Genomic DNA, 12,380 nt, shown 5'->3' with positions numbered 1-12,380 from the left:
ACAAGAGGAAAAACGCAAGGTGGCTCCAGTGGATAAACACCAAACAAAGGTTAATGCCTCCTGTTCTCACTGCTGATCGACCCTAGGAAAAAAAACCTTGGCTGAAAAGGCCAGAAACTGCTAAGGGGAAGGAAAAGCAAAGCACTGAACACAGAGCAGACTTCAGAGAAGGGCTCACTGCTTTGCCCATATAGATAGATATAAATACACACTGGTATATACTGGCGTGCACTTCAGCAGTGGGAACGCTGTGCTATTTGGAAAGGAAAATCAGAGGCAGCGCACACCCACCAGCTGACAGAGAAGACAACACGGGTCCTCGGAGTTACCTTTTTTCTGCTCCGGCTGCTTTCCTCCTGGCAGAGCTGGCACATCTCAGTATTTCCGGGTCCCAACAGCTGCTCCTAAACCCCAAGTGAAAACCAAGATGTTCTGCTTTACACGCTTCTTCACACGGCACCGGTGTCAGCACTGCTCCCATCTTACACCCAGGAGGAAGACCCACGGTGTGGTGTTTTTAACCCCTCCCTCCCCCCAGCCCACTGAGCCTTTGCAGGATGATCTGCAGCTGCACCACACGGTGGACGGGGAAGCGCAGCTCGGCAGCTCCATTTCCAGCTGAGATCAAAGCCGCAGGCCCAGCAGCAAGGTGGGAACTAAAGATCTTTCCCCCTGCGTTACAGAGCTGAGGGATGCAGAAATTGGCAGGGGACAGGACACAACGTGAGCGTTGCACTGAGAGCCAAGGGGTGTGGCCGTGCTCTGCCAGGCACCCGGGGACAGAGAATGGATTCTGGCCTATCCAACACACATGGGAAAAACAAACCAACTGCTAAAACACCCCTTGCCTTTAGCGGGCAGAGCCAAACCCCAGCCCAGACCACGGCATTTAACACCACCGTTTCCATGATGTTACGCTTTCACTGCTCTTTCCAGACACACCAACTCGGGAAAGGCATGAGGCAAAGGAATTACAAAATGGATTTAATATTAGTTCAAAACCCAGCACGGCTGCGCTAAGGAGGCAAAAGGAACTTGTGCAGGCGCAGCGCTGCCAGCCTTTCTAGTGAGATAAGCAGCACTTTTCCACTAGGGAACAACTGCTGCTCCAGGCTCTACAGACAGATCCTCACCAAGGCCAAACCTCAAGGACAAACTTGAGGCAGGGAAGAGGCCGCAGCGGCAGCGCCCTCGCTCTTTCAGTCATTCAAGGCAAGAAAAAGCATCACCAACCTGCTCTTCCTGCGTGCCGCTCGGTAACCTACAAGAGAAGCACATCGTCACTGGGAGCCAGCACCGCTGCACTTCAGAAAAACATCTGGATTATCAGGGAACACCTGTTTTTAGAACTCTATCCATAGAGATTTTTGGGCTTGGCTCCTCAAAACCACGCTGCCAAGCCTGCTCGCATGGACGCCCTGTGTTTATGAGCTTTGTTTTGGGCAGGATGGGAGCGGGTTTGGACATGCAGCAGTCTTGGCTCAACGGGAAAAGCGGGAGGAGAACTTGCAAAACACTTTCAGGACAGCAGAGGAAAGGATTATGAACACAGAAAAGCCTGTTTACATAGTACAAACGGGTTAAAACCAGCTTTAAATGTGTCGCTGCAAAATGTCTGATCCCCTCCAGCATCTGGGAACAGGCGGCGATCCTGTGTTTTGAGGCCTTCTGGACAAATCAGCAGCCCGACCCTCAAACACAAAGTGAAACAGTGGTAAAAAGCACCTCAGGTCTTGGAGGTTTTTAATAGCTGGTGAAGCAGGTGGGAATTGAGCTTCCGCTATGTTTAAGACACCAGTTTTGTGATTAACTCCACGGTAGTGTTCACCGCGCTGTGTCAGCACACTGTTTTCTCACTGGTATTCAGAGGGTGCTTCACAGAGGCTGTTACCACCTCCCAGCAAAGCCCTCATCACAGAGCTGTTCCCGGGAGCTTTTAAAACTTCTTTTAACGTTTAAACCCAAATGTGAAACTCAGCTTTCCAACACTACACAAACCCTACAACAAGAGTCGTCTGTAATGCTGAGTTTCAAACTGTGCTACCTGAACAGCTGTGTGTACAACCACCTCTTTGAAATACTGTTTCACGTACTCTTTCTCCAGCTGCTTCTGTTCTTGTCCGGAAGCCGCTGGCTACTCGCTCTGAACGCCATCGAACCCCCAACCCTTCTCCCTTCCCTCACCCACGGTCTTTGCTCTCGAGTACCAAAGGTCCAGGTCCCTGCAGTGCGTGGCTTAGGAAGATTCGTTAAGTAAGAAAAAGCAGTCAACAGCAGATTTATCCAGAAACAAATCCAAAGGTCAGTTGGAGAAAGACACAGCTTTTCAGACCCAGAACCACTGATGACAAGCGGTAGAACCTCCTCCTTCCCTTTGAGAGCTATTCGAAATCAGCAGAGAGACCTCCACAAAGGGCAAAAGGTTGAAAAAAGGAAGGTGCACTATTCCCAACTTCCCATCACCAAAGAAATTAGAGAAGGGGAATGAGGACTCAGAAAAGGAGAAGGCAAAAATGAGATTTCTTCCCTTCCGTACTTGTGTGGCAGGACGCTGTTCTCCTCTCTCAGCAACTGCTTCCTTTTGGTGTTTTCCTCCTGTACTTTGAGCTTCCCATCCTGCCAAAAGGAGACATTTACCCATCAGCTGAACCATACAAAGACTCCGGTTTCCCCCTTCCACACTATTTTGGGAATGCTGAACCGCCCCTTGTTGGCACAGAGCTGCGTTTGGACACACAAAAGCGTACAAACACTGAGCCACCCCAGGAATGGCTCCAATTGCTTTCCTTTTGCTGTGGGCAAAATGCTGACTTCACATTTTAGGGATGGACTCCCACATGCCCGATGGTCTCCTGCAGGAAACTCCGCACACACGGCAGAGGCTGAAAAGGCAGATGGGCTGAACAGGCTTTTTAAAGACTGATCACTGAGACAAATCCTCTCAGCCAGGAAAGGAAACAAATCCTGCCCAGCTGAGCCGTGGGTCATAGCCCGAGCCACGTATCCATGCGCTCCACAGGGGATCGTGGCTGTCAAAGCCCAGCCGTCCACAAGCCCTGGCTGAATCCCCCACACGTGGTGTGACTATGGCCTCTGAAGCTCTTCCATTTCTAAAAACAGAAGTTCTGCCACTGGCTCGAGCACCAGGTCCCAGAGGTGTGGCAGAAGCCCTCTCTGAAAGCGCTGTGGTGCACGGTGCAGCATTCGCCCCCAGCGGGAACGCCCGGCTTGTGCTGCACTGCTCACCTACCGAGTATCCTGGTCTCAAAGCCAGGGAACAGCCTGCCAACCAGGCAGCAAAGACAAGCAGCCGCTCGGCCTTTTGCTTCCAGCTGCCCAGTTACGGCAGCTTCTCCATTTCATTTTTCCTGGCCAATTGCACCACACTTTGTTCCCAATCCCTTGCACCGGATCATAGCTGTTCTCCTACAGCACACGTGACGTGTGAGAAGTGAACCACAATGCAATAACTGACTTGGCTGAAATTATGTGTAATACTGGTTGATAAAAGGTAAACCAGAATGGTTCGAGCAGCCCAGGGGAGCCCAGGGAAAGCAACTCACAGTACACATGAGAATTGTGGAAACAACATCTACCGCCTCACAGTTCTCATCACTCTGTTCCCCAAAACTACACTTTTCCTGCCCATTCCCGGCAAGAGAGCCGGCCTCCTCCTACAGAGAAAGCAACAGGGCAGATCTCCACTTCCAAGGCAAACTCCCCGCTGAAAAGGGCGTTTCACTTGGGGACTGAATTGTTCTCTCGAGATGAACTCTGCACTTTGCTTTAAAGGACACTGAATTCTCTAAATGCGCAGAGCTAAAACAACTCTGAACATGACTTGTGATGCCCTCAAGAGAATTTTGTCTCCCGAGTTTTACTATTTACCTCTTTTGGGAGGATTTCCTGTATTACAATGGGAAAAAGGAACCTGAACAAGTTTGCTTTCATAAGCTGTGAGGGGCACAGCATCTCTCCTGCTGTATTACATGGGCTTTGGTTAAACCAGTGAGGAAAATCACCATCACTGTCAAGCTTTTGTCACGGACCCTGCCTGGAAAGGGAAATCGGTGCTCTGCAACAAAGCCTGATGCTTGTGGTATTTTTGTGCAGCTCAACTCAATGAACAGCCCATTTACTGCAGGTAAAAACAGTTCCAAAGCTCTTTTTTTTGTGGCACATTAACAATATGTGTTTATCGCCTAATAAAGCTCAGGAAAAGCAAATGAGCAAAATGAAACCGTACTCCAAACACAATCCAAGCAGAACAAGGCCACATTACCTGTCTCAGCCAAGTCTTTGCACCCTTCTTGTTCTCCTGGCCGGGGTGGTGGCTGTGTGACCATCTGTCCCTTTCCCGCTTCAGTTCCAGTTCCAGGTGGCTCCTAGGATATGGAGGTGGAATTGTTAGTGAAGGCTGTGGTTTTGTAACACTTGACATGGAAAGCTAAGAACTAATTTAACCCTCGCTCTACACTTCAGCAACTGAACCCCAATTCAAGAGGTGAAACCGCCGCCTCTTTGAATAAAATCTGTCTCGCAGTATGTTAAGGCAGAATACGTCAGGACAGAAAATCTAAAAGTTCTTCACCTATTACAATTCCAGCACAAATTCACGGGAAATAAACCTGTTGGGTATGTCAGCCAATCCTAAAAACCACTTCATTATTCACCTATTACAGAACAGTTTATCAGAGCCCTGTTCAAAAAGCCATCCTTCGGCACGCTAGCTGCTCAGGATGGGCTCCGAAACCAAAGCCAGCATCCTTGAGCACTTCCCAAAGCTGGGCAGGCAGGACACAGGGACTGCTCCTCCCTGCAAGCACTGGGAATTCTGATAGCTCACCTGAAAGCAGGGCTTGGTCCTCACGGAGCAACGGAAGCTGAGGGCTGCAATCAGCTCCCCATGTAGCCTAACTGCTAACAAAGGGACGATCCGTGCTCTCCCGGGGCTGCTGCTCAGCACCGGTGCCGGTCCCACGCGGTGTGTGCTGTGGCACACAAGCCCCGGGGCACAGAGATGTGGCTGAGCGTGGCACCCTCGCACGCTGGAGGGCAGCTGAACAGGCGCAGCCAAGGGCCCGACAGCCAGAATCGGGCTGAAGAGAAGCACCACTCGAAACCTCAACCGCCACAACCGCAGCCTGCCTGCACCCAACAGCCACAAAGCACTCGGAGCACACGGACCATCAGGGACTCAAGCACCAGGAACTGAAACTCTTACACATAAAAGGTGGGAGCTGCCACAGGGAACAACCCCTGCCTCCAACATCAAAGCCTGGAAACTGGGGATCGGCTGGTGACAGCAGTGGCACAATCAGAATCCCCACTGCAGTTAAACCCAATGTTATCCATCATCACCCTTGTTAGCCTCCACACTGCTCCAACAGTCTCCTGATGACTCCAGCCTCATTAACTGCAGAGCCTAACTGACGCGAGCAAAGCTGGTGGAGACCTACTCCCAAAATGAGCCTTCGTCCACACTCATGTTTAAAACCAAACCAACCAAGGGAATTCTTGTTTCTAACTTGGATTTAAAAACACCTCCACAAACACAAAACGCCTCACTGCCTCTTAGAGGAATATAAATCAAGTCAGGCTCCTCACCAGCTGCCACAGCACTCTCCAACAACTCGCTGCTTTAGAAACCCAGCTCAGCAGGGAAGTGGAGGAGGCTCCATCATTTCCATACCGTCACCTCGATTTAGCTTGCGTGAGGAAGGAACCAAAAATAGTCAAGTGATGCAAAACCAGACCAACTTGCAAATATCCTCCTCCCCAGGCAGCTCCACCGAGTTAAACTGACTCGGTGTAAGGTGCTTAAGCAGAGAAGATGCTTTTACAGCCAGGAGCACTGCTCAGCTCACCCACGCGCACCCAGACCGCGTAGCAATCTCTGAGAACAGCCATTTGCTGAATCTGTGAGTACCCTCTAACTTTCTGAAACAGGAAACAAAAAGCCGTTCCAGGAGGGGAGGAGGGGACAAAAAAACCCCTGCATCCAGCAATGCCTGCACAGAATTCATTCCAGCGACCTTGCAGCAAACTGAGGCTGCATCCCAGCTACAGGAGTAGAGATGCTCTTCTGTTTTAACATAAGAGGATTTCTCTGCGTTCCTGATACCAGCAAACTGATGACACACAAGTAAAACACAACAGTTCTCACCAAGGTCTTTATATCTGGCTTTGACCTTTTGGTTCCCTCCCAGCAAAACCAAAACTGAGACCAGTTTCAGCCAGAAGAAATGAAATCACAGCACTGTTTGTGAGACTGGCAGCCAGGACAGACAGCCCTTGCTGCGAACCCCTCGGGGTCAGCTCCAGGTAAGGACTTAGCTAACGACAAGCAGCTAAACATTAGTTGTAGATCCCAAGCTATGGGATTACAGCAGAAGGGCTGGTGCAATATCAGAAAGGTCTGTGCTGCCAGCAGAGACCTGCTGGCATTCCAAAGTGCACATCCAGCCAATGCCAGCCCGCAGCACAACCTCAGCACAGGTTGAAGACCTACCCAGCGTCCCACATTTGTGAGCTCTGCCCTGTCGGCTTCCACACAACCCGGTTATCAGCGGATCCCAACAAACCTAACTGCACTACAGAAAGCCCCAGGGACATCTCCCTGCTCAGAAAAACATACTGACATCCTTTCCACTCAAGAGATGCTCTGCTGCCTGCATCTGATATTCCACTGCCATGTAGGACCCGCACTTTTGCTGGTGCTTCCTGCTGATCATGCAGCTCTTCTGCATTTTCTTCCAATCTCATTTTTCAAATTGTAGTTTTGAAATGCTAAATGCTTGGTCACCTCACAAAGCATTTCCCCTGCTCAGAGTCAACGCCTGCCTCCTGTTTCTCCCTCTGCCACCAACCTCTCTCGCCTTTTGCCATCACTCTGCCTGCTTTTCATCAGAAGCGGTAAGGACAGAAAATAGATTAGAAAAGGGTTTCTTCACCGCTGCCGGGAGAGCTCTTCCACTTCCAGCTGGAGGCTGTTGATTTTGTCCCCGAACTCCTGCTTGAAGAGCCGGTTGTCCTGCTGGGCCAACTGCCGCTCCTTCTCTGCCTGTCGCAATCTGGATTTGAGCCACATGAACTTGTGATAAAAAACAAAAGCCATGGTGGGGAGGAAGACCGAGTTTAACCAACAAATTAAAAACCCAGTGAAAAGGTAAAGCCAAAAAAATAAAGGAATGATAAAAACAATGGAAAGGAGGAAAACACTTGAAAGCAAAGCAAAATGTAGGTGAACCAGGCAGAAGCTCTGATTTTCAATCTTTTTATTCTATTACTACAGTTTACAGCCAATAGATGGAAAACATAAAACATCACTGTTATCCAGATTCAAAGCAAACCTCAAGTACACAGAATTTTAAGTCAAATTTGATTTTAATGTACGTTACATTTCAGCTTTACACGTGTAACTGGAACTTGCGACAGGTTAGCTACTGTATTGGGAATTAGTGCATTTTCCTGGTCTCTCTCACGCGCTAACCCTCTGGCTCAAGCCCCCAGGCGTCCGGACACCAAAGTGCTTCCGCTTCGGGCCTGACACCAGAAGTGGCCAGGCCCTTAATTCTGTCTTATTTTACTGCTGCTGTGACAGCAAACAAAGCCAGCCCAAGCCCTGCTGGAGAGGTTGGGGGGTGTGTGTCACTGCTCTAACTTGCTGTTTGGATGTCTGGAGGGAAGCGTCCACCTTTTCATTTACTGATTTTTTTTACTCCAGGCAGTTAAAACGCATTTCTAGTTATAGGTTACTGCAGGTTAAGTATATACTTTCAAGCATGAGACTCAGGCATCGCGTAGAGGTTTGACACGGGTCTCCCAGCCTGCCTGTGTGCAGGAGTCCCTCCAACGAGCTAAGAGGTGGTGGACGCTTGCGTCCTGGAGGACTAGGCCAAGCCTCACAGGTTTTGAAGGGCACCTAGTGAGAATCCAGAGCTGTTCTCTCCCCAGCAGCTTCTCAGTCCCATCTGCCACCCACTGCCCAAATGCACCATCACGCAGGGCAAAGGGAGAACGGGCACTTCTACGGCACCTCACCAAAACAGAAACTCCTTATTCAACACAGAAACCCCCCAAGTGATCTTCTGGAAAGAGAAACCATCTCTAGGAGCACTCACAGCCTAAAGCTTGTGGAAGGCTGGTACAGTGAGATCACATGGCCCCAGGGAAGAGGATATTAGTTTCTAATAGTCCAAGCTACAGCTGGTAGCACTGTGGTATTAAATTGGCCATTACTTCACCTATTTGGAGTTATTTCCAGGCTTTAGCCGTTCTTTGATTAGCAAATTCCATTTGTATTGAGCAACAGGAGATCAGAAGCAAAAGAAGGAAGTGTAATAGTAAAAGGCAACTCTTCCATTTAAATCACTTACTACTTGGACGAGGAATAGTCAAAAACCAAATGACCATTTCCACTCCCCACCGCCACATGTTTTGTTCTCTTCTTGAGTTTTGCTTGGTTTTGTTTCTTTTCAACACTAACAATCAGATTATTTTTCATAAAACGTGTACTTTGCCCTTCTGGGAAGAGGAGAGATATACCAAAACACCTCTCCTCAGCTTCCTCAGGTCGGGAAGAACCAGAACATATATTCTGGAGGGACTCATGGCAGAGGTAGAAGGCAACGCAAAGATAAGGAGGTTTCCACTGGACTCACCACTATCGTTTTACTCTAAGACACCTAGCTACTAATTCTGGACACATGGAGTTTAAAGGAATAGGGATAAGTCCTAAGTCCCCACCCTCCCGCCAAGTCACTAAGGCCAAATCGTTAGGAGCAGTCTTGGTTACAAGAGGGCTGGTCTGAGCGGCAACGAGCTACCGACTCGAGCCCGTCTGGCTCAGACTTGGGGCTGAACCCACAGAACAGAAGTGAACGGGTAACAGCTTGGGGGACGCACACGACTACTTTCAACAACTTCCAGGGATGCGTTTTGTCATCTACTTCACAAAAAGGGTAACACAGAAAACTAGCCAACTTTCCAGAGCTGGCCAGCCTGATGTTGGCTTGTCCAACACACCTAGGATCCAGAAATGCGGAAGACTCGTGCGGCTGTATACAATAAGCATCACTGGGGTGTACAGAGCCACACCTCTCCCATTCCTTGGGCTCTTCTGGTGTGTTTCTTGGCCAGCTCATCGGTACTTCAACACGGTTTAAATGATAAAGGTAGGGATTTTTATACCCGACTCTAAATCTCTGAAGAAAAATTCACTGATTTTAAAAATTCAGCAAATGCCAAATCAACTTTAGGTGACAACATTTTAACTGTTGCTTTTAGCAATTCTCAAGTTCTCCCCTCATAAATGAGTTCTGATGTCAGAGTTGTGAGGCGACCAGACAGAAAAATGTCTAATGATGCTTCTGGATCAGTTTGTTTGCTGCACTATTTAAGGTTTTTGCCTGTTTCACCAAATCCTTTTCACTGTATAAGTAAGGCAGAAGGGGGATGATGAGAAAATGGAAAAATAAGAACAGCAAGAGAACAAGAGCAGATCAATTAGCTGAGAGGCATGACAAAACATTTCAAAATATACATTTTCTACACACAACCTTTTTTATAAAAAAAAGATTCAGAATATAAACCCTAGAAGAAGATTTAGTGCACTGCCTCCTCACAAAGTCCCAGATGTGCTGCTGAGAGCTGCATTTTTACAGATTTTCTCAGAGCTCCTGCGACAGTCAAGGCAATTCAGAGACTGGAATTCTAAACCTGGCCCCAACAACGGCAAAGCCTGGCTCTGAGAACATGACAAAAGCGTTGCTCCTCCTCAAACCCATCTGACCGGGATACTGAGGCCCTCCTGGTTTCAGGAAGGTTGGCAGCATGAGAGCCACACAGTCATTAGGATGGAACCACGGACGGAACCCCGTCCAGATGGATATTATACTGAGGGGCTCCCTTCATCAAACCGAGTGACAGTCAGGCTGCCCTCTAACCTTCCTCTTGTCATTGTTGCGAGGAGTTTTCAATCTCACCTCCCTCAGAACGCACAAAGTTGTTCCTAATGAGAATGATTCAGTTTGGTGTTTTATTCGAAACGAGAGATCTGGAGAACCAGATTCTGGTGTCCTTGGGCTCTCACCTGCTTCACCCAGGGTTTAGTGAAACACAACCGCTGGAATATACGCATGATTTTATAGTTGTAAAAGTTGCATGTTTTACCTTTGTTCAAGCTGTTTGATGGTGGCAGCCATCTGATTTGTTTTCTCTTCCAAACGGCTGTTTAATTCGCTCTTCTGTTTCACTCCCATGTCTGAACTCTGGAAAAAAGTAGCAGTAAAACCAAAATAAGCCATGAAAAATCATGTGGCACACGAACGGAAGCACTAGAAACCAAAGGGGCAGGAGAAGGTGGCTCAGAAAGCAAACGTCAGGGCAATATCTTGAGGACAAGCATCTTGCCATACAGCTGCAGGGCACAGCTGGGCCCCACAAAAAAGCAGACAGTAGTAGGGCGAGAAAAAGAGCAAGAGCTATCACTGCTACCTGGAATTTATTGCATTTGATTTAATAATGGCCCTACCTGCAGCTTGAAAGAGAGTTCATGCTTTAGGGCCCTGAGATCATCCAGCTGCTGTCTGAGTGCCACCAACGCATCTTGCTTCTCGCAAACATCTTTCTCCAGCATCTTCATAGCTAGCTCCATCTCCTGCCGCATCCCGATCTGCACCTCCAGCTCCTTCTCCACATCCTGGAACATATGGATTGGTCAGCTTTCCCTTCCCTCTGTTAGATAACCCACGTTAACTGGATTAACACACTGGGTCAACACAGTTGCTCCCCGGAAGCGTGCTGCACTGCCACAGGGTCACGGTTACAGATCTGACCCATAGAAGACCACAAAATTAACAGTGCTTCTGACAAGACTGTTTCGGATCAGGCTGAAGCAGGTGGGCAAGAGTGAAAAAAATCCACCGGTCAAGCATTTTTAAAAGTGATCGAGTTATTACATGAAAAAGCATTTGCAGGGAGCACCAGGCTCACACAATCCTCACCAGTCGCAGCTGAGTCTCCTCCTTTAACTGTTTCCGTGCCTCAGTCAGTGCCTGTCCATCAGCAGTTCTGTCTTTAGCGACCTAAATTAATGAAGGCACCCAATTAGCTTGTCATTTTGTACTGCTAACTCTCACATTTGCCAATTATTTGCTTTTCCCACCACTGTGAAAACAAATTCCACACCTATCATAACACAGAGCTCCATCCCATGAAGGCAGCATGCTGCTGCCTGGTGAAACAAATCTTTCACCATTCCCCAAGGTGCTGGGTCCACTTGGATACACATTAAACGCACAGACTGACCTTTTGCCAGAGCTTTCATAGTAAGCATGGTTACAAATCCTCAGAACATGACCTTATGGGGTTTAAAACTAACGCAGAATCTGCTGTAATTATTAGCAGTTTCAACAAATCTCCAAAAGAGGATTGTAGAACATTCCCCTCGACTCCCGAAAAGGACAGCATTCCAGGCCAAAACCCCACACCTCCTACTTGCACATTTTGGTGTCCCCCCCTCAGTAATGAAGCTTCCTCCTGTCTGTTCTGACACCCCTGCCCAGCTAGCCAGGGTCATGCCGTGTGAGCCCTTGGCTCTGCGGACGCTCACAGTTTGATCGGCTACGGCCAGGCAGGATTCCCTGGGGAAGGGGTCCATCTGTTGCCCTCTGCAGAAGGCCCACCTGGAGTCCCTCTGCTCTATCCCAGCTTTTGTGCGAGATACACAAGGAAATAAAATCTCTTCCAAACACGCAGTTCTCGGCTGAGTTTGGGCTGGGACTGCCCAAAGGTTCAGTGATCATTCACACCCACCGACCTTACGGTTGGACTCTAGGATGTAGGAGCTCTCTTCTTTAACCCGTTCCATCTCTTCTTGCAGTGTAATAATCCTGTTGTTTGCAACCGCGAGCTGTGAAGACAATGGAACAACAGTAATATAACAAAACCGTACCTGACTGCTTGTTTTCCCTCTCTCACATTTTCTGTACACATTTTTTGCAAAGAAAAAGACAAAACAACCTATTTGATTGGCAAAAGACAACTTTGCCTCTGCCATGGAGAAGGACTATCTGAAAAATCACCAACTAGTGCCAGAGTGATGGATTTTCCAGGATCAGCTAAGACGGAGACTTCCCAGCCTCTTTTGGTTCCTATCTTTCAGTAAAGTCATAGGGTCTGCATAACACGTATTTAGCACAGCTCACCAGAACTCCTCACTCCAGTGCCCTTCCCTTGCCAAAGATGACAAAAAGCAAAGATGTGACCACATGGCAGTTAATTCTTGTTGACATCTGACAATGGGAATGTATTACTGGAGATAGAATGCTTGCAGGAGTTCGCTAAAGCTTCCGTGGGCTGAGTACAGTGCTCAGTAT

The 12,380-nt window shown here is 48.4% G+C and overlaps 1 protein-coding gene across 9 annotated transcripts in view; it reads right to left on the bottom strand.

The window, feature by feature from the left end:
* Positions 1-12,380, bottom strand: part of RUFY3 (RUN and FYVE domain containing 3) — a 46,108-nt gene that overhangs the window by 1,988 nt on the left and 31,740 nt on the right. For 5 of the 9 annotated variants that reach the window (XM_054066406.1, XM_054066409.1, XM_054066408.1 and 2 more), the window contains 9 exons: positions 11,822-11,914; positions 11,007-11,087; positions 10,535-10,702; positions 10,174-10,271; positions 6,954-7,073; positions 4,283-4,385; positions 2,537-2,616; positions 1,234-1,261; positions 330-404 (listed from right to left, as the gene is read on the bottom strand). In XM_054066406.1, coding sequence (XP_053922381.1) covers positions 330-404; positions 1,234-1,261; positions 2,537-2,616; positions 4,283-4,385; positions 6,954-7,073; positions 10,174-10,271; positions 10,535-10,702; positions 11,007-11,087; positions 11,822-11,914 — 846 coding nt within the window. The other 4 variants (XM_054066411.1, XM_054066414.1, XR_008449875.1 and 1 more) reach the window with 3 other exon arrangements.

The sequence above is a fragment of the Cuculus canorus genome, chromosome 4 (assembly GCF_017976375.1).
Source record: "Cuculus canorus isolate bCucCan1 chromosome 4, bCucCan1.pri, whole genome shotgun sequence".
NCBI lineage: Eukaryota > Metazoa > Chordata > Aves > Cuculiformes > Cuculidae > Cuculus > Cuculus canorus.
Note: the sequence above shows the minus strand (reverse complement) of the source record. Positions and strands in the feature narration are given on the sequence as shown.